Raw genomic sequence first — 21,733 nt, forward strand, 5'->3', positions numbered from 1 at the left:
TTAAATGGCTTTTTCCTGCTTCACTGCTTCACGATGGACACATTGATCCCATTTACAGTAAAGACCGGGTCTGTAAACCCAGATCCGAACTACAATACACACACACACAAACACACACAAACACAACATTCTCACGGGAAAAAGCACACAACATCCTCAGGTTGAGGGAAAAAAATCATATGAAATGACGGTTTATTGATTTTTAAGATGCGTAACACGTCTGTAATGACGCGTTTCTCCGTCGCCTGATGTGACAGCGCAATATCTGCTGCTGTTCACCCCCGCACATTTCTGCGCCTCATTCAGCTGAAGCGCAAAACCAAGAAAACAAAAACCAAAAAAAAAAAAAAAATTGAATTTTCCCCATCATGAGGTTGAGATGATGGAGGTTTCATTTCATTTGAGCTTTAATTGTAAGAGATTACTTTTCCTTTCTCGTCTCTGGCCGGCGCGCGAGCCGGCTAATCTCATCTCCCTCCATTATGAGGGCAGTTCAGAGCGTTTTTGGGATGACAGGTAGGAAGGATTATTGCGTTACGTGGCCCGTGTTCATTGTCCTCTGAGCGCCACACTGGGATTTGTGTGTCCCCCCACCCGAGAGCAGAGATGACAAACACGTCAGTGGCTGATCGGATCAGAACGCAAAATCTGTTCGTAATCGGGATCGCGTCTCTGAGCGGTGCGACATTGGTTTGACAGATATATAAGATCTCGGTGGCGTTGTGTGAGAAAACATCGCAGTGTGTGACACCGCTGATTAGAGCGCGCGTGTTTCTGATGAAGGTTGAAGTGGCAGCATTAAAGATGAAGCATTCTGTGATGATGAAAGCTGAAGAAAATGCTTGGTTATATGTCATAGAGCTGGAAAAATGACTCGTCAATTATTTGTGTGAATTAATTGACAAACAGTCAGTTTCTCTGGCTGCTCGGCTGAAGAGCGGAACTGGAGACTTTCATCGATTGGATCATTGTCGAGTAACCAAGCATCTGTTTGTAGGCTCCATCTCAGGTTTGTCCCACTTGGGCGGGAAATTGAAACATTCTGTGTAGACAGGGATAAAAAAGTGGCCACATTTAAATAAATGTACACAAGTATTTAAAAGTAAAAACTAAAAGATTTGAGAATTTGTAATAATTTGTATGGCTCAGTTTGTATGAAAGGTTACAGAGGTTAAGTTCATGCTTAGGGATGGGATTAGTGTTTTTATGATTTCATATCTATTCATATCCACACTGCGGCTGGGCGATATGACGATAAGATCAATATCATGATAAATTATGTCACAATACACTTTTCTTAGATATCTAAAGTATCATGGTGTCTTTTATTAACTTTTTTTTTTTAAAGTGTGTACTGAACCTTTTTAAAAATTATTTTTTTATTTATTATTAGTGTAATAAAATTATTAGAATTTTTTCCTATTTTTTCTATTCTCCTTTTCAGTTTAATGTAAGGTCTTTCTTTAGCCACTGTAGACTGAAATGTTTTTCATAGTTTTTTTTTTTTAACACAACAACACTGTTATGCTGGTAGTTGGTTAACAAAGCTGTATATTTTGTATCGTAGAAAGTCCTTCCATCATTATATTTTTGTCATATCGCCCACCCTTAATCCAAACCTGTATATGGAGCTCTACAACTGAGGGTTTACCTCTTTATCCAACCAAAGACCCTTTCGAGGAACCCTTTAGACATGCTCTTTCGGCAGTTATGGGAAGGTTATGGGAATTGGTGCTGATATAACTTTCAAAATCTCATACTCCCAATAAAAAATAAATCAGCATCATCGTAGTAGCAAACAAAAGATAGTTCTAAAGTGAATTAGGAGCTTTCAGGATTGAACTCTGTGTTCGGTGATGTTCATGCCCCGGAGCAGTAGACCTCTCAGAGTCAGACCACACCGGGAACCTGCAGCCCTCTGATAATACACAAATACATTTTAAACTCTCTCCCCGTCTACTCGGCTGAATATAAACCGCTTCGGAAAAACACCTGCTACCCGGATCGGGCGAGGCGTTAGCGCTTTACAGAAAGTCAATATGCTCGGAGGCAAAGTAAAAAGGAGTTAAATTATTGAGAGAGCGAGTGAGAGGGGTGGGGTAGATTTCTCAGAGATGAGAGAAAGAAAAGAGCGTTAAAATGAGAAAAGGGAAGGACAGGTGGACATGGCAGAGTTTTCCGATGGATTCAACGACAGCCTGAGTATCTTGATTTGCTTTGATATTTTTATTTGATAATATATTTGATAATACATTGTTCAGTCCCTCTGGATTATAAATTAGCACTGTACTTTCACATCACTGTTTTATTCACCGGGATGGAACAAAAGTCAGACAGGGAAGCCAAGAACCTTTTCCTTTTCCAAAGACCTTTTTTTCATTTCTTTTCTTTTTTTGATTTTCCCCCCAATCTGATCACCTGCCACCCACCAGCCAGCTCTCCCCTCTCAGCCAGGGAGGATTAAGACTAACATGCTTTTTCTGAGACACACAAAGCTTTTTCTGAAACAAATCTTTTCGAACTGCTGCTCATGCTGGGCCGCGTAACACACTCGGAAGAAGAGCGCTATCCGCCCTCTTCCTCATACATGAACTCACAGACACTCATGATTGGCTACTCTCGCTGTGATTGACAGGAGAGAGAGAGTATGCCCCTCCCACCCAGACAGCACGGCCAGTTTTGCTCCCTTGGCTCCCAGCCACGGTTGGAAGTGGCACTGTCCGGATTCGAACCCGTGATCTGACGATCGGGCAGAACGCTTTTCTGTCGCGCCATGCTCTGAGTGTCACTAGCTAGTTTATTTTGTTTCTGGTTTGTTTTTTTTGTTGAAGCACTCGCTATGACAGCATTAAGAAAATAACAAGGCCAGTGTGAATGTTAAATAATAATTAGCAGTTGATTTTTAAACAGAAAGCTAAAAATGAGAGACCGCTGTTGTGTTTCTCTTGGTTCACACTGCGAAAGTGTGCAAATTTGTGAGGTTAAAGGTCATCAGTGCACCCAGATGAACCGAAATGAACGGCTTTTACAAAAGCAATTTTCTAGCAATTACATTTTTTTTAAATTAAAGTCACAATCCATTATCCATTTATAGTTACATTTAATGTTGTGGAACATTCGTAAAACAAGTTAGTTCCTGTTCTCACTTACTTTACAGCAGCTATAAACAGTCTTTCCTTCACCTTTTTTCTCACCTGAACTTTATAAGACAATAAAAGGCAGCTTGTCCTGTTACCCAGAAACCGCAAAGCAACTGTAATGACTCTTCATATGACCTTACCGTAACTCCTGGAGTAGCAGGGCTACCGAAAACAGCCATATTATAATTAATGTAATGTAAAATGACATTGTATACATCATTTATAAACTGTAGAAATGCCAGCATGTGCTATCAATCACAAAAAATCATTATTTATATTTCAGTAAATATGGTACGTTTGTGTGGGAAAGGCTCAATCACGCGCGCACACACACACACACACACACACACGGCACAGTGAGTGACATGCATCGACATGGAGCGTCTGTGATAAAACTGTTTCTGGTTCAAGGTCACTCTGTGTGTGTGTGTTTGTGTGTGTGATGCTCCTCTGTGTCTACCATGCTTATTGGAGCACTTTGTCTGTGTTTGCACACATTATTTCCTTTTTTTTTTTTTTTTTTTTTTTTTCCCCTTTGGATCTGTTTACTCTTGATTCTGTTATTGTCACACACACACAGGTGAGGATGAGAAGCAGAAAACGAAGAGCATCTTCCTCTCTTATTGATCTCGGCTCTGAAGCTGTCAACAAGTCTTAGACTGAGAAACGTGTGTGTGTGTGTGTGTGTGTGTAAGCTAAACACCTCCAATTAACTGAGCAAACCTCTCTCACATGTCCAGGTGTATTAACTTTATCTGCTTGCTCCTAGGATTAGAACAGTTTGTGATTGTTTAAATTCAAAATTCATTTGAAATGGTGTCATATTTCAACCACTACACATAATAAAGCACCACAAACCATTAGAAATGTTTGAATCCATCCATCAAAACATTTTCTTTAATGGATTTTGTTTTTTAATCTTTGTATAAGAAAGCAATAACTGAGTTTGTGTTTGAGCGTCAAATGCCTTAACCTGTTTCTTCATTTTGGGAATATTACTTTCAGTAAGATCAAGGTCTGTTTCCAGGAGAAAGGGGATTGGTTGAGGTGACCAGTCATAACCGTCTTATTCCCGCCCCCAAAGTCTCAAAATTCAACTTGAATCTTGCAAAGTTTGACTTCAGCCTTGCGCTCTCTATATAATACTGTTTAAATAACAATTAAAAAGAACCATTCTCTGTGGACGTAATGTGAAAATACTTCATTTCCAGTTTTCTACTCGACCATTAGCTTGCTAGATTCAGCTGTTTTACAAATGTTAATTAGAAAATGCAGATTCAAATGTAATCTCTTATATAATCCTCTTATAAGCACACGTAATTCAAATTCAGTCGCAAAACATGTATTTGTATTTTTGGACAAAATGCAAATGCAAATAAATGACAGTTTCAGTATCCTGTGTGATTCTGCCATATTGAAAATGTAAAAGCATCGCTTTTATTTTGCAGTTGTACTTTCTGTTCCTCATGCTACAACTTAGCCAAAAAAAAAAAAAAGTTGCAATGTTATAGTCAATGACAGGGATGCAGTTGATTTCCGGAAAATTCTGCCATACTATTTATTCAGTGAAGTTCTTAAAGGGAAAAGTTCACAAAGTTGTAGTGTATAAAAAACCCTTCCCATGACACTGTCCTGTGTGTTATTTAACTCTGCATCTGAAAAATGACGTTATAGTTTTAAACGGAGGTGCAGAAAACAGCAACGAAACATTCCATTCTGTCACACGTAATCTCTGGGGGCACTTACTTATGGGCAGTAGGTTCCACTAAAGCGGTAGCTATAATTGTATGCATCTAGAATCAAATTCTTCATTTATGGGTTTATTTATTAATAGGATTTTCCTCATTATTATGTAAATAAAGCAGAAGTGAGTTCCAGGTGTCTGTAAAAGTGCCTGTTTTTTCCTCCTCAGCATATCCACGGTCATAAAGGCCCCATCACGGCCGTGTCCTTCGCTCCGGACGGACGCTACCTGGCCACATACTCCAACGCCGACAGCCACATCTGCTTCTGGCAGGTAAGGAGGCACTGAGCTTTAAATCAGGACACACACACACACACACACACACACACACACACTGACTGAACATCTAGATAAAGAACCATACAGCTCCACTCAGGTCAATGGTAAGATACAGGTGTATAATTACTGACCCCTTCCACACCATCCATCCATAGGACCAGCACTGAGCAGGTTACACTGTGTGTGTGTGTGTGTGTGTGTGTGTGTGTGTGTGTTGGATCTTGTGTGTTTCCAGGCGTCAAGCTCTGTCTCCTTCTCTCTCTGTGTGTTTCATTGAAGGCGACAGATCGTCTGCACTGTGCGTCTGTCTGGAGCTTGTGTGTGTGTGTGTGTGTGTGTGTGTGTGTGTGTGTGTGTGTGTTTGGTTACTGTATGTCTTTCCCTCTCAGTGTTTTGCATGTGTTTGTAGACTAACCGACTCTGGCCAGACAAACCCTCTCTCTCTCTCTCTCTCTCTCTGTGTGTGTGTGTGTGTGTGTGTGTGTGTGTGTGTGTGTGTGTTTTCTGCTTTTCTTACACCTGCTCATGTTCAGATCAATGGCTCTCAGTGTCTCCTCTGGGTTTAGAAATGTGCACGTACACACACAATTATTTTTGTATAATTATTTTTACACAATCAGTTGTCTGTTATTCTTTATTTGTTCGTTTGTTTGTTTGTAATTTTTTTGTTTGTTTGTTTGTTTATATATTTATTTGCTTACTGACTCACTTGCCGACTTACTGACTTAATTTCTGACTCACCTACTTACTGACTTATTGACTCGTTTGCTGACTTACTTGCTGACTTAATTTCTGACTCACTAACTTAATTACTGATTCACTTACTGACTTAATTACTGACTCACTTACTATCTTAATTACTGACTCATTCACTGAATTACTGACTTACTGACTTAATTGCTGACTCACTTACTGATGTACTGACTTAATTACTGATTAAACTACTTACTGACTTTATTACTGTCTCACTGACTTAATTACTGACTCACTTACTGACTCAGTTACTGACTTAATTACTGACTCATTCACTGAATTACTGACTTAATTACTGGCACACTTACTGACGTACTGACTTAATTACTGACTCATTGACTTACCTACTTAATTACTGACTCTCTCACTGACTTACTGTCTTAATTACTGACTAACCTACTTACTGACTGTCGTCTGTTTGTTATTCTTTGTTCTGAACCTGAGCTTTTCAGCTCTTAATATATGGTGGTATTTCAGACATGAAGAATTTACAAACCTCACTAAACCCACTAAAGGCTTAACCTACTCTGTGTGTGTGTGTGTGTGTGTGTGTGTTTTCTCCAGATGAACACATCACTCTTGGGCAGTATAGGAATGCTAAACTCCGCCCCTCAGCTGCGCTGCATTAAGACCTACCAGGTCCCCCCGGTGCAGCCGGCGTCTCCCGGCTCTCAGAACTCCCTCAAACTGGCTCGTCTCATCTGGACCTCCAACCGCAACGTCATCCTGATGGCCCACGACGGCAAAGAGCACCGCTTCATGGTGTGAGGAAGGTCACACCAGCACCGAGCTCAGGCTCTCGTCGAGAACTTCAGGACCGTGTACCTCTGAGCAGAACGGAACCCAGGCCACGTCCGCGAGGAGACATTTTATTCGACACTTTTAGTGTGTTTACATCGCTGTTTTTTTTTTTCATTCCGCTTTTTATTTAAACCACTTTTAAATGTACTTGTGTGTCTGGTAGTTGATTGAGGATGAAGGATTTTGGACAGTCATTGTTGTCAAGTTGTGAGGGGGTCAAAGGTCAACAGGGAACTTTTTAAGATATGAAGGGATTGATGGGAGTTTTAATTTCATTTGCACATAGCAAAAGAGAACCAAATGTGTTTCTGGCACATAACCTGATCTCCATGGGGGCCCTGTGTTCCTCCTTAAGCCTAACCCTAGTAACCCTGTGATCCGTGTGTGAGCTCCAAAATTGTTCCTGCATGAGGTACTGAAACTTTTCTTACATTTAAACCGGACCAAAATGGACCAGAGCCACTTCCTGCATAGGTGTAGTTTAAAAGACATCCGGCTACTTCCTGCATTGGCGTAGTCGACAATCCGGACACTTCCTGTTGTGCGGTTTCTCGGTAGCATGACGAGTCTGATTTTTGCCTTATTGCTACTGTAACATTAGTGATAACAGGAAATAACTTGTTTTGCGAATGTTCCACCACATTAAACGTAACTATAAACTGATAAAAAGTACAACATGTCATTCATAATAAATAAGAAATTGTAATCATTGGCGAATTGCTGTAGTGTAAGAGGAATAAACACGTAATGACATGCTGTTAAAGAAAAATAATCAACTCTAGTAAAAGTATTTCCTGTTTTGCGCTAGATAATTAATACAGCCACTTCCTGTTTTGGCATAGTTGACAGATCTGGCAACTTCCTGCATTCCCCTAGTCAACGAATCAGACCACTTCCTGTATTGATGTAGTCAGCAAACCCAGCCCCCTCGATTATCCTTTATAAATAAACCCCGCCCCTTTTCATGCCATGTAGAAGTGGCCTTGAGTCCTGGTCTGACTTATCACTGAAAGTGTGTAGTGGATGAACATAATCATATCACATATTGTTGATTCGTACATATTGCATCACCGGGAAGACGCCTGAACGTAGCTTGTCGTGTTTTTTCGTACAAAAAAAAAGTGTTTTATTATTTTTGTTCTGTCTTGTCTAGCCGTGAGTTGTTTTTGCGTTATTGTGGAATATTTGCTAGTGTGTTGTTGAGACGCTGTATTGCTATTTATCAAAGTAGCTTTTCTTATCTGGGCTTTGGAGTTAGCGTGTGTTGCTAATGCTGACAAGCCTGCTAACACACACGCACACACACACACACACACACACACACACACACACTCATATACCATGTGCTGTAGATACTAGCTCAGAATAAATGAAGGTACAAAAGAATATTTTCAACAAATGTTTGTGTGTATGTTTGTGTGTGTGTTTATGTTAGTCTGAATTTTGGTGCAGTGAGAAAATGGGAGTGTGTGTGTGTGTGTGTGTGTGTGTGTGTTGACTGAACGATGATAGTGAAGATATTAGTTGCGTTCCATTCTGGAGGCAGTTGCCTTAGAAATAACAAGATTTAATGATACCTGTCGTGTTTTAACAAAAAAATTACCTTTGCATTTTGGATGCCAAACTTCTATGTTTTAGCGTATGCATTTTGTTTATTTACGAACTTTTGCTAATTTGTCAACTTACCCAAGGATGAATGCTGAAATATCAGCAAAAAAATTTCAGATAATTTCCTACATTTCATCACAACTAGATTATGGTTTTCTCAAAAACATAACTAGCTATCTAACTAAAGCTAACTAACAAGTTGCGTAGGTTGTACAATCTACGTAAGTTTTAAGGTGATGCAATGTTAAACCTGGTTTACGTATGCTGTGCGATTTCTGCCTAAATTCTGATGTTGCAGATGGAAATCGAACATTGTAAAATAATTATTTGGTCATGAGTTGCGATCTGTGGTCCGAATCTACCAATAGCAGAACGGCATAGGATCACGCTAAATTTACAAAACAGCTACAAATACGGTAATAGCGATTGTGAAATGTAAATGTAAACATGCTAATGGACAGAAAATTCTCCTTATTACCTCAAGCTCGCTTTGAAGAATGTTTGTGTTTACGTGAGCCCATTTTTGGATCGCGCTGATTGATCACGTAAACAGAATGTAATTTTAGTAATTCACAGGTCTATCGTTGGAGGATCTTCATTGTAAAATCCGACATGTAGAACACAGGTTATTGCGCTGTTTGTTATCGATTTTGGTATGATATGGTATTATGATGAGTAATAATCTTTAACAAAAAAAAAAAAGTGCTGAAGTTACTAAGAACTAGCTAGTTAATTTTCACTACTAGCTAGCTACAAGACGATGACTTCATTCATGTTTATAAACAGGATTTTTGTGAACAAACATGTCCACATCTTTCATGCTTTACAAACGGAACTGCTTTTATCTTGTTAGTGTGCAAATGCTGTCTATGTAGGGAGCTGCCTTCTGATTGGATCACAACAACTGACTCAATATAATCTCTCTCTCTCTCTCTCGCTCTCTCTCTCGCTCTCTCTCTCTCTCTCTCTCTCTTCCTCTCCTCCTACTCATTAGGCCAGCCTCTTAACATGCTCACACACTCATGAGAACACTTTCTACAACTTCCTTTTTAAAATAAATGAGAGAGAGAGAAGGATGGGGAAAATATACTTCAGGATGGAGAGCATCCTCCATTCCTCCACTTCTGTGTTTCAGGCCGGTGTGTGTGTGTGTGTGTGTGTGTGTGTGTGTGTGTGTGTGTGTGTGTGTGTGTGTGTGTGTGTGTGTGTGAGTGAGTGAAGGACTCGGCTCTCAGACCACTGACCATCGCAGCAGCGCGTGATGTCTCAATTTCTTGATTTCTTTTAGGGAAATAAATGAGTAGAAGGAGAGAAAACAGCAGAGACGAAGACGTTCATGCCAAAATGGACGTCCAGCAAGTGGTCTGTTCTTCTCTGCATGTTGTTTATTTATTCTCTTCTGCATTCTTTAGCTGTCTGTATACAGTATAGACATGATAGACGTATACACACACACACACACACACACACACACACAAATGAGAGAAGCCATTCAGTTAATGTGTAATCGAGAGTTTATAAAGCCCTTATTACAGTGTAATACAGCGTTACTGCAGCCTAATAACTATTAATAAAGAATAAAGATTATTCTCGAAGACATTCAGATGGAATTAATGCAAATTCCAACCAAAAATTATCCACTGGAAAAAATTTGCCAAAAATGTAAATAAATAAATAAATAAATAAATAAATATAACCAACAAAATAAATAAATAAATTTAAAAAACTAATTACAATTATGAATAACAGCTAACACAGTGCCAGTTATTTCAGTAAATTTGTAATAATTAGATAATTAATAAGAAATAGCGTCGCTGTCTCAAACAAGCAGCTGCTGTTTAAAGCCTGGATCAATAGGTGCAACACTGAAAGTAAAAACATCACAGTACAATCTCCTGATTTGTTGTGTTTATTATTATTATTTTTTTTAGTTCTTTTATTTATTTATTTATTTTTATTAATTTTTTTGTATGTAACACCTTCATTCAGAGGGGTCTTTGTTGTTTTGATTTTTTGAGTATGTATTTATTGATTTAGTGTTTTGGGTAGAGGGATTTTATGTAACATAATTCAGAGGGTTTGTTGTTTTTTTATTTTAACATTTTTTTTGTTTTTGTACGTAACATCAGGGGGGGAAAGGCATTGAAATTTTACATTGTTTTTTTTTTTAGTTTTTGTTTTATTGATTTATTTGTTCGTTTATATTTTACTTGTTTGCATTCAACAGCATAAAGGAAAAAGCAAAAGAACATTTTTTGTTTGTTTGGGTTAAAAAAAAATTTCTCCAGCAAAAAAAAGCAAATTGATTCTTTAAAATATATAAATATATACAATTTTTACAATTCCATTGCTTACTGCAACACCTCTGTTGTAAACAAACTTTGTTGTAAGTCACATTTTGCAAAAAAAAAAAATTCACGATGATTTGACTTTTTCAGTATCTCAGACTCATAAGAATCAATGTGTAGAAATTTGAAAATCTAATAACAAATGAATAATTACAGTTAAGTGTACAGCTTGGCACAGAATTCTTTTATTCTATTTAACTGAATATTAGAGGCATTCATTTTAATCTTATCATTAGTTGCAGTTCTAGATTTCCTTCATTGTCATTACTACAGTAGTTACAGTGTTTATTACAGTGTAATAAGGGATTTGTAGAACTAAAGTGTGACTGATTTAGGGCTGGAAAGTTTCCTCAACACACACACACACACACAACACACACAACACAATCTGTGTCTCTCTTTCTTTTGTGACTTAATACAATTATGAGAATTTTAGCATCATTTGTGCACTTTACATCACTCACAGCACCTGTGTTAGGTGCTCAAGTTCGTGTGTGTGTGTGTGTGTGTGTGTGAGAGAGAAAGAGAGAGAGAGAGTCTGCTAACATTTACTGAATATATTGAACTGTGCTATAAAGCTGTGTTTGAAGACAACGCTGTTGGTTGTGTACAACTCTGTGTTCAATAAAATGAAAGATATCTGACATGAGTTTCAAGGTGACTCCACACACACACACACACACACACACACACACACACGAAGCACAGACAGAGCAGAGACATGCACAGACGTTCAATATCGAAGCCGTCTGGCGTGAAGATGATGTAAGAATCTGTGTGTGGTTGGAATTCAAATGTACAAGCATTCCTTCTTTAAATGATATTTACACTCAGATCTAAATAATATGAAAAGTATTAAAATTACATTGTTAAGTGCAAAAGTTTGCACACCCATAGGACAAATTGAAAGACAGCTCTTGAATTTATAGCAACAAGACGATTGATATGTTGAGTTTCTGACATTCCTTCATTATCACAAGTAACAGGAATGGTCTGAGATATTAATACTAAAATAATAGGTTTTATTGCCCTTTAATAAATTCAGTGGTGTGCTGTTATAGGAAAATAATCAACAGTGGGGTGGTGTGATGAAGCAGAGCTACTGTTACCACCCTGAAGTTGATCCTTTTCCAATAACTCCACGTCCCAAAGTATTTTACTTCTTATACGACAGATAATTAACACTAAGTTGGCAGTATTTCATTTCATAAAGAACAATGTCATACTTTTTATCCATTTAAAGTTACTTTGTATGTTGTCGAACATCCACGAAACAAGTTGGTTCCTGTTCTTACTTAAATTGAAGAAGGCTAACACTCTCTCGGAGTTAATAAGACAATTGCGTGATAAAACACAGCTCGTCATGTTACCGTGAAGCCGGAAAGCGTAAACTCGTCTGTCCAGAAGAGCTGAAACTGGAGACTCCTTCTGAAAGAATGTTACATTCTTACTGAAAACTTCAACAATTATTCATATGTCTTTGTATAGAAAATGAATCAACGCCTTCTGACCAATCAGATTTGAGAATTTAACATTGATTCAGAATAAAACAGTGTTTCCTTTATGTTCATTAGAGAAATTGAGCCGCTGTTATTTTGACCACTGATGGGTTTTTAGTAAAAGATTCAAACGAGTCATTTTGACAGGAAGTGTGTGTTAATGTTTTAATGTGTGAGTTTCTCTCAGCTCTCAGACTCTCGATGTTTCAATGCTTCAAAGAGGCTGCTGAAGATTAAAGTTAAAAATGCAGAACATCCACAATCGAACCCATCGCCTAATGACCCCTCTGATGAGTCTCTGTGGTTTAATTAAAGCTTACAGATCAGACATCAAACCCCACTTCACCTTCATCATCATCACCTTCATCATCATCTTCATCTGCGGCAGCTCTGAGTGATCAGACTGAAGCGCTAATCACCGGTCAGCTTGTCGATAATGTAAGTAATGTGTTATTACTCATTAACGAGCGTCTAATGAATGTATTTTTTTTCCATATTTAATTAATACAGAAGTGTGTATGAATATTAACGAGCTCAAAATGAATTCAGCTCTGGATTCTTGGGAATTCACCTCACAGTGCCAACATATAAGACAATGCTAGCATAACGTAGCTGGGGAACATCTGTCTTTGGATACGGAAATCCAAATCATCGTTTCACACGTTTGTATGTAGCACTTTTTTATTTCTATTTTTATTTTTTTCCTTTTTACAAACATGATTTATTTATTTCCATTACTAATTTATTATGATTTTTTTCCCCTAATTTTTACATGTGAATTTTTTTTGACGATTCATACGTTCTTTTTTTTTTTTTTTTTTTTTTTTTTTTTTTTTACAAATTGCTAATTATTTTTCATGTGATTTATTTCACAATACAAATTTATTTTCTTGCTTTTTTATTTCCCCATGTGATATTTTTCTTTTACACAATTCATTTATTTTTATGTTAATTTTATATTTATTTGTACATCATTTGGTTTTATTTATCACACATTACTCACATGATGTGTTTACTTGAGTTCAATTTCAGGGCATAACATCATGAAATGCACCTTCACATGTGAAACCCATATGATCACACATGAAGTGTATGAGATTCTTCCATTCAGGAAGCTTTTATTGCCTATGACTTCACAGGTCAAAGTTCACCTAGATGAACTCAGTACTCATTATTTGTTGAAATCAGTTTAAAGTCAGTTTTGGAGATAAAAACCTGTTTGACTGAAAAAGTCTCAGAAACATGAAGCACTTTTATCAAGGATGCTATGAATATGCAAATTAGAAACACCCCAATCCTGCATAAGCTCCACCCCCTTCTCCTGGCTAACCAGTGTTACATGGCCTGCATTTGATTCACACAATGCTAAACTGGTGTCTATAAACTTCCATTATCAGCAACATTCATTAGTTATTTCCCCTTTAAACCTGGACTCAGAGTCCTGCCTCCATGCTGGAGAGAGAGAGAGAGAGAGAGAGAGAGAGAGCGTAACTGCTGAAGAAAAGACATGACACTAATATGGAGTGGAAGTCGACCTGTTCAAGATGACCTATGACCTTTCACTCGCTCATCTCAGGCCAAAAATCAATAAGAGACAGAAGCTGGCTATTTCCTCATCCTAACTAGAGCACCGAGCCCCGACCCCAGCACTCTAACAAAGGACACGGTGCAGGAGTGTGTGTGTGTGTGTGTGTGTGTGTGTGTGTGTGTGTGTGTGTGTGTGTGTGAGGTTGCAGTGACGTGTGTGTGTGAGAAGCTCGGCTATCTGGAGGTGACGGCTTGTATAATGGGCTGAAAGAAGAACGCTCGATCCACACAAATACCAAAAGGTCACCTACAGAGTCACTGAATATCAAACCCACAACAGCAAGCAGCAGAGAGTGAGACATTAACTAACACACACACACACACACACACACACACTGTACTGTCTCACACACTGCACTGTCACACACGTTCCCCTCTCTCTCTCTCTCTCTCTCTCACACACACACACACACACACACACACACACACACTGTACTGTCTCACACACTGCACTGTCACACACGTTCCCCTCTCTCTCTCTCTCTCTCTCTCACACACACACACACACACACACACACACACTGTACTGTCTCACACACTGCACTGTCACACACATGTTCCCCTCTCTCTCTCTCTCTCTCTCTCTCTCTTTCTCTCTCACACTCACACACACACACACACACATACACACTACTGTCTCACACACACTTTACTGTCTCTCACACACACCTTACTGTCTCACACACACTTTACTATCTCAGTTTTTTTGGCATGATCTTGCTAGACAGCGTATTTTGCATTCAGTGATGATGTGCACTCCTAAACTCAATGCCTGGTATCAATCACTATAGCTCAAACATCTCTCTCTCCCTCTCTGTATCTCTCTCTGTATCTCCCTCTCTTCCTCTGTGTGTGTGTGTGGGTGTGTGTGTGTGTGTGTGTGTGGGTGGGTGATTATGCCAATAAATATTCCGTTAACACTCAGCCATGATGACTGATTAAAGGCTGGCAGATCTGACTGACAGGCAGCTGTGGATGAAATGAATATAACTGAATAGAAATGAAACAGCAGGGTTCAGTGGTTTATTGGGGATTACAGCATTATTACAGCATTATTACAGCATTATTACAGCACCTTCAGAAAAAAACAACAGGACAATCGGAACATTTTTCGAGTTGTTCTCAGAATACGGTAAATAAACCTGTCCCTTAACTCACTGGTCATCACATAGTTTCAACATTTTCAGGAAAGCTGATGTAACACACATCACTGTATCAACTCTAACGATTCCTAAACCTACTGTGTGACTGCATGTGGTTGGCGTTATCTATTTTAAAAACTTGTATTTGAAATGAGGAAAAGTGCTTCCAGGTTGAAAGTTCAGACGAATGAGCAGTTATTTCAGCTAACACCATGTGAGTTTCCCTCCACACTTTATAAGTTATCCATTTACTTTTAAATTCTGGTTTTTTTTTTTTATTTTAATTTTTATTAAATTAATTTTACTGAAAAAAGGATTTAACAGAATAATTTATTGATGCTGTCGTGATTAATGATGTGTTTTTTGATGCTGCCGTTGATGCCATTTTGGAAAATACACCTTTAATGGAACTTTGGCATTGGTGTTACTGTCAGTGTAACAACCAGTGCTTATGACACCAATGACAAGTAATAATTCTAGTGACTTAAAGTAATGGCACCGTGTTAAATATCAGGAATACTGGTTATTCATTCATATTATTACACTCAGAATTTACAGGTGGAATATGAAAACATATTCTACATTTTTCTGGCCAGAAAGTCGCCATATTTTGAGAATGACTCTATCATTAGAAAATGTCTGGTGATTAAAAAAAAGATTAATAAAACATTTTGTTGCTCATAAATGTAGAGCTGAAACATCACAGATGTTTTTGTTTATTTGTTTATTTAAGTGATTAGTTAGTTAGTTGGTTAGTTAGTTAGTTGGTTTGTTTAAATTCATCTTTATCAATAAATAAAATTTTTTTTTCTTGTTTTACATTATTTAGCAGTAGTTTAGAATTATTACTTTTTCCATTCAGGTTATTTTATTGATTGATTGATTGATTGATTGGTTTGTTTGTTAAATTGGCAACAGAAGCTTAAAAAAGCTTGTTATGGTTATGGATATCAGTTTGTGGATCAGTATATCAGCTCTAATATAGGTGATATTGGTGTTGTGTTCAAAATAAAAGGACATGACTTGTGCGTCCCGAGTAGTTTTAATCAAGATTTAAAAACTAAGCTGAGCTGCAAAACTGCAAAACATTGCTTATTCTCAGAACACCATATCAGAGTTTAGAGAAGATGTAGAAAAAGATCTTCCACTTCCTGGGCTGTGAAGGAGCCTCACGACTAACAGTAGGATTGAGGATGGGTTTGACTGCTTCAGGAGATCAGTAAGATACACCAGAGCTAAAACAATTCAGAGTTAATATGGAACTTTTAATAGGCAGCTAGTTTTCAGAACTTGGTGAAAGAAATATTTTGCGTGAACTGCCGCTTTGTGTCATTATTATTAAATACTACAGTGCTTTAAAAGCCGTGTGTAGGGTTTGAAAGAGGCTAATTTGAAGTTTCTGTATTGGCTTTTTTTTTGTTCTGGGGATTTTTTGCCATTGTGCTGCTTTGGAGTAGCGCAACTCTGCCTTTGTTCTGTGAAAGAAAGTCACGTCTACAGCAACAAAAAGAACTCCATTCCCAAAACACACCGATTGAAGCTCTGAAGCATTTGATTGAGTGTTTGTCCGTTCTCTATGGGAATGTGGCTTTCTCCTCGTCTGTCAATTAGCCCGAAGAGAAGGCGGCCATTTAACTTTCCCTCACTACCTGTTGGTCTTTATTGATCCGCTCCAAATGAATTGTAACTGTGTTAATCTATAGGGCGCTGAGTCTTCTCGGTTTAGAGACCACGGAGAGTCAGGACTGCCCAGGGACCTCTGTACCTCCCGATTACAACACCGCCCACAATCAATGCTTTTACAGCGCAGGAGGATGAGAGGGAAGCGCGGAAAGATGCGGGGAAGCGAGAGAAGAATGACCTGCAGGAGAGGAGGAGGAAAAGAGATGGAATGATGGATGAGAACGGGGACGTTGGAAGCAGACAGAGAGCGATCCCAGTCCATCCAGGAGCTTTAAAGCCTCCGTCCAATCAAAAATGCACAGCGGCTGTTGATCATATCTCAAGGTGACGATGACCTCTGACCCCTGCCTTGTGACCATTTATCACAGCCAGCTTTGCCCCGCCCCCTCTTCTCCAACGAGCACTTTACAGTCCGCAAACATTAGCTATTGATTTTATTGATTGGAAGCCTGCAATCTGCAGCGGAGTGTTGGGTATATCCTCCTCAGCGTTCCCTCGCTCCTCTACTCCGCTTCATCTCTTTCTCATTTTCTTTTCTGTTTCCCCTCTGGCATGACTCCTTCATTCGTCAAAGGGTTGGAGGAGAAGAAAATGGCTGGGCTTGGGATGCTGGTGGAACGCTGTTATGTGTTTCAGCCAGAGGAGGTGCTCATACCACCATCATCGTTTATATATATATATATATTTTTTGGCTGGATGGAAGGAGGCAGTTGTTTGGACAGAGAGAAAGCAAGGCATTAGAAAATACAGATTTTTCTTTTCTTGGATATATAATTTATGTTTTCAAATTTTCAAAAAAAGCCTTCCCTCCTTCCCTTTCTTCCCATCTTTCTCATTTCTTTCAATTTTTTTGTGACAGTCTTTTTTCGCATCTAAATTTGATTCTAAATCTGATTTCAACTTGTGTTAGTTGCTAAGCAGTCAAGTTAGCTAGGTAGCGAAAATGTTACTGTTACTGTTAAATTAACCGTGTTCGAGGCAGCATTAAGTATAATAATTAAAAAACATATAATGATAATAATACATAAAGGAAAAAAAAATCTAAAAAACATTTCTGATGCACTGAATATTCACAAAGAGGAAGAAAAGTCAAGCAGATATTTCTGGAGAATTATATTTGATTAAATGTGTATTATTTGTATTTATATTTTTAGATTTTAATAGAAATATTTTCCTTTAGTTTAAGAATCTGATTCAGTGGATTTAAGTGAAGCCACTGGCTGAATCAGGTGTGTAAGTATGTAAGGAAATGTAAATAAATCTAATTATTTTAATAGCTTGATGAAAATGATGCATATCTTCCTGAAACAGAAAGGAAAAAATTGCATATTAAAATTAGGCTCAGCATTTAAGCCTATTTTCTATATATATATATAAATATATATGCACTTTTTTTTTACTGTTGTCATTTCTGAGCATCATTTCATCACAGCTGTAGTGACGATTACGTCTCATTAAACCCTCATGATAAACCTTCATGATCTCCGCTGTATTATATCCGACGTAGTGATTGACACAGCAGTAACGTACAGGAGGGGGCGTGTCCAGGACGCCGGTGATGGACCTGGGCTTTGCTTCTTTGCTGTGATTATTGGTGATTTTGTTGGAGAAGCCGCAGGGGGCTGCAGGACTGGCAGATGTCGAGCTGCGTTTTAAGACCCTCCACTAATCCTATTTGGGCAATGAAAGGCCCTTTTGCGCCCGGAAAAGCAGTAAAAGTCACTCCAGAACGACAGCTTGGGCCCTTTTAAGGCTTCTGTTCCTAACACTTGACCAACGGTTAAAAGCACTCCGTCTCTTTCCTGTAACTGACTCCAAACACGAGTGTGTGGTCCAATATTTCATATTTACAATGTCTTAGACCACCAAAGCAGTGTGGAGGATCTTCATAAATCATGGGCCTTCTCATGAATCATATTAAAATTGCAAATAAAATAAAAAATCATATAACACAGGTATTTGTTAATCCCATGTTTAATAATCATCAGGTCTTGCATTATTAAACACATTAACGAGTGTCTTCTGTTTTGCAAAATACAATTTTTTCCCCTGTTGAAATTTAATATCAGCATTTACAGCACATCTAAAGTCTACAGCCTGGGAAAACTCTTCACATGCTGAAATTTTTGACCTTTTCATCTATATTAAATTCTGAAATTTATGAAAAGGTTTTGAGAGAATTGAGAGAACAAACACACTGACCTTTAAACAATCTACAGCTCGAGGACGATCCAGAGCTCCCTTTAAAAAGAAGAAGAAGGAAAAAAAAACTTCCACTAATTCCCTTTAACTAAATTTCATGCAACAGTGTAAACTGATTAACACAGGATCAGTTTGTGCATCACAGCCGGAGCTGTTTATTGTCTTTCCTGCGAGGATTTCTCTATTCTTCAGCAGCTCTGTGTATCACTCTCTCACCTATGACTCAGCATGTAAAACGCAGACTCATTACAGAAGTGTGTGCTGGTGTGTGTGAGTGTGTGTGAAGGTGTGTGATATCAATAAAACAGCACATGACAGAGAGCTCATTACACACATGCCGCTCCCACCTGGGATTTATGAGAGGGGGTACAGTGGTGGAGAGAAGAGGTCAGAGGTCATGACCCCTGGGATGGGGATTGTAAGGTCGCTGGACATGGCGTTAGTGTTCACTGTACACAAGGAGCTTTCAGTGGGATTAAAACATCTGACTTTTATTTCAACACAAACACACACGTGAAATGCCAAAGGAATAAAACGGAGCAGGTTCAGGGGTGTGTGACTGACACACACACACACACACACCTGCTCACATTCATTCACTTGGTGAGAAAGTGATTATGGCTAATATGGAAATAGAGAAGGCTGCATAGACCAGCGTGATGTGGTATAAGAGGAATAAAACACTTCAGGACGTGGAAATTAATCAGCTTCGAGATGATAACAGTGACTCCGCTTCATTACACCATCCCTGTCGCTGATTATTTTCCTAAAACAGAAACACGTTCCGTATTTAATGCCAAAATGTAAGATTTATTAAAGATAATTAATGCTGTAAATAATGTGACTTAGTTAATATCTATCTATCTATCTATCTATCTATCTATCTGTCTGTCTGTCTTTCTATCTACCTACCTATCGGTTTGTTTTTTCCAGCTGCTGTCCTGCTGAAGCTGAACCCTCATATACAGCAGAAGAGCCTCCTATCTTGCACTCTCCTGTCCACTCAGGGGTCAGAGGTCAGAGTTGAGAGGTCAGCAGTGTTAGGAGAGGAGAGGAGATGAGTTGGGTTAAGAAGGAAGCCATTACATGAGTTGTTCTCTCTGGCTCTGTCTCTCTGTGTGTGTGTGTGTTTGTGTGTGTGTGTGTGTGTGTGTTAAACCCAGTTATCTACCCTCTAAATGAACTGTACTACGAATCCCATCATTCCTCAGCGAGCCAGCCTCGGGGTCACACCTGTCAATCACCTTGATTGTCACCAGTGTTATTTGGGCAAATTATGCAAAATTATACATTAGTTTCTCTGGAACACTTTAACCATCCTGATAAAGGTGTGTGTGTGTGTGTGTGTGTGTGTGCACGTGTGTGTGTGTGTGTATTGACTACACAGACTATTTTTGGAGTCTATTGGAATACAGTAAATTATCCTGACAGAAAATATATAACTCATCAATCACGTTTATGGACAAAACATTATTCATTATTATTCATCATTTTCCATCCTCATGCGTCTGAATGCAAATCACAGACTAATGACTCGCTCGCATACTTTACTCACACCCGTAATTTATCTTTGTCCAATTCCGAACTCAATTCCAAAGTCAGTTTTAAAATTTAAAAAACTTAAACTGAGTAGAAAATAGAGTTTATTTATTAAAGGACAAATCACATTATTAGGGAAACTTTTTTTTTTTTTGCTCTGATTATCCTCCGATATCCAACACTGATCTGATCCTGACATCCTCACAGTAACTGAGCGACTCTACAATCTTCTCTTAAGTCTTGGGAAACATTAGAGTCATGATCAAGGTGTTATTAAAAAACATTTCAGAAAGGAAAATAAATTTTACACAATTCTCCCATTACCATAAACTATCAGCCAAGACTTATCTTGATGTCCAGTGTTTTGTACCAAAGCTATAGAGCTAATTTAGCTAATAATTAAAGGAAGTCCGATGTTTAGGACACAGTTGGACTTACTATTGTGTGAAAAAATCACATCTGCATGGTCTGTATGTGAAAATATGTGAATCGTATAAAAAAAAAAACTCACGTAAAAAATAAAATGACAAAATAAATATATGAAAAGAAATCAGTGTACAAATCACAAGTGAAAATGATCACAGTACAAATCACAAGTGAAAATGATCACAGTACAAATCACAAGTGAAAATGATCACAGTACAAATCACAAGTGAAAATGAATTGTGTGTAAAAAAAAAAAATGTTTCACAAGTGAGAACAGATGAATTATTTTGGGGGAAAAATCACAAAAACAAAAAGTAAAAGCACAAAACAAAAAAGGTGTGAATTATAACATACATTTCATGCGACTCGTGATTATTCCTATGTGAAGTTCATAAATCAGGTGAAAATCTGGTTAAAAAAACACGAAAATAAATGAATTGTGTAAAAAAATTCATGTGAAACTGAAACACACACTTCATGTCAAGAATATGTAAAACATTAATTTCATGTGAATCATGTGACTTTTCTATAAGTGTATTAATGGATTATTATTGTGTATAGCTAATGATCTGTGTGTGTGTGTGTGTGTGTGTGTGTGTGTGTGTTTGTGTGTTACAGCAGACGAGATGCTGTCCGGTCTATGTAAATGTTGAATGCAGTCTGGAGAGCGGTGCTTCCTCTCATCACATCTTCAGACTGCTTTTAACCTGAAAATCACACACACGACTGTTGTCTGTCTCTCTCTCTCTCTCTCTCTCTCTCTCTCTCTCTCTCTCTTTATGTCTCTCGCCCATCATGCCCTCTCGACTTTGTAGCTCTTACAATGCACTTAGAGATACAAACTGCATTTCCTCTATAACATGAGTGGAGGAGATCCAGACAGCAGAAGTGTCTTCTCTCTCACTCAGTCGCTCTCTCGAGTTCTGTGTGTGTGTGTGTGTGTGTGTGTGTGCGTCAGTCATACACTGTTCGCATAGTAAAT

At 38.3% G+C, this 21,733-nt stretch overlaps 1 protein-coding gene across 3 annotated transcripts in view; it reads left to right on the forward strand.

The window, feature by feature from the left end:
* Positions 1 to 11,317, forward strand: part of LOC113535522 (WD repeat-containing protein 7) — a 126,962-nt gene extending 115,645 nt beyond the window's left edge. For 2 of the 3 annotated variants that reach the window (XM_026928856.3, XM_026928857.3), the window contains exons 28-29: positions 5,053 to 5,157; positions 6,481 to 11,316. In XM_026928856.3, coding sequence (XP_026784657.1) covers positions 5,053 to 5,157; positions 6,481 to 6,684 — 309 coding nt within the window. In that variant the 3' untranslated portion in view covers positions 6,685 to 11,316. Of the gene's footprint in view, positions 1 to 5,052; positions 5,158 to 6,480 lie in introns of all 3 variants that reach the window. The other variant, XM_026928854.3, reaches the window with a different exon arrangement.
* The last annotated feature ends 10,416 nt before the right edge of the window (positions 11,318 to 21,733 follow it).

The sequence above is a fragment of the Pangasianodon hypophthalmus genome, chromosome 15 (genome assembly GCF_027358585.1).
Source record: "Pangasianodon hypophthalmus isolate fPanHyp1 chromosome 15, fPanHyp1.pri, whole genome shotgun sequence".
NCBI classification, from domain to species: Eukaryota; Metazoa; Chordata; class Actinopteri; order Siluriformes; family Pangasiidae; genus Pangasianodon; species Pangasianodon hypophthalmus.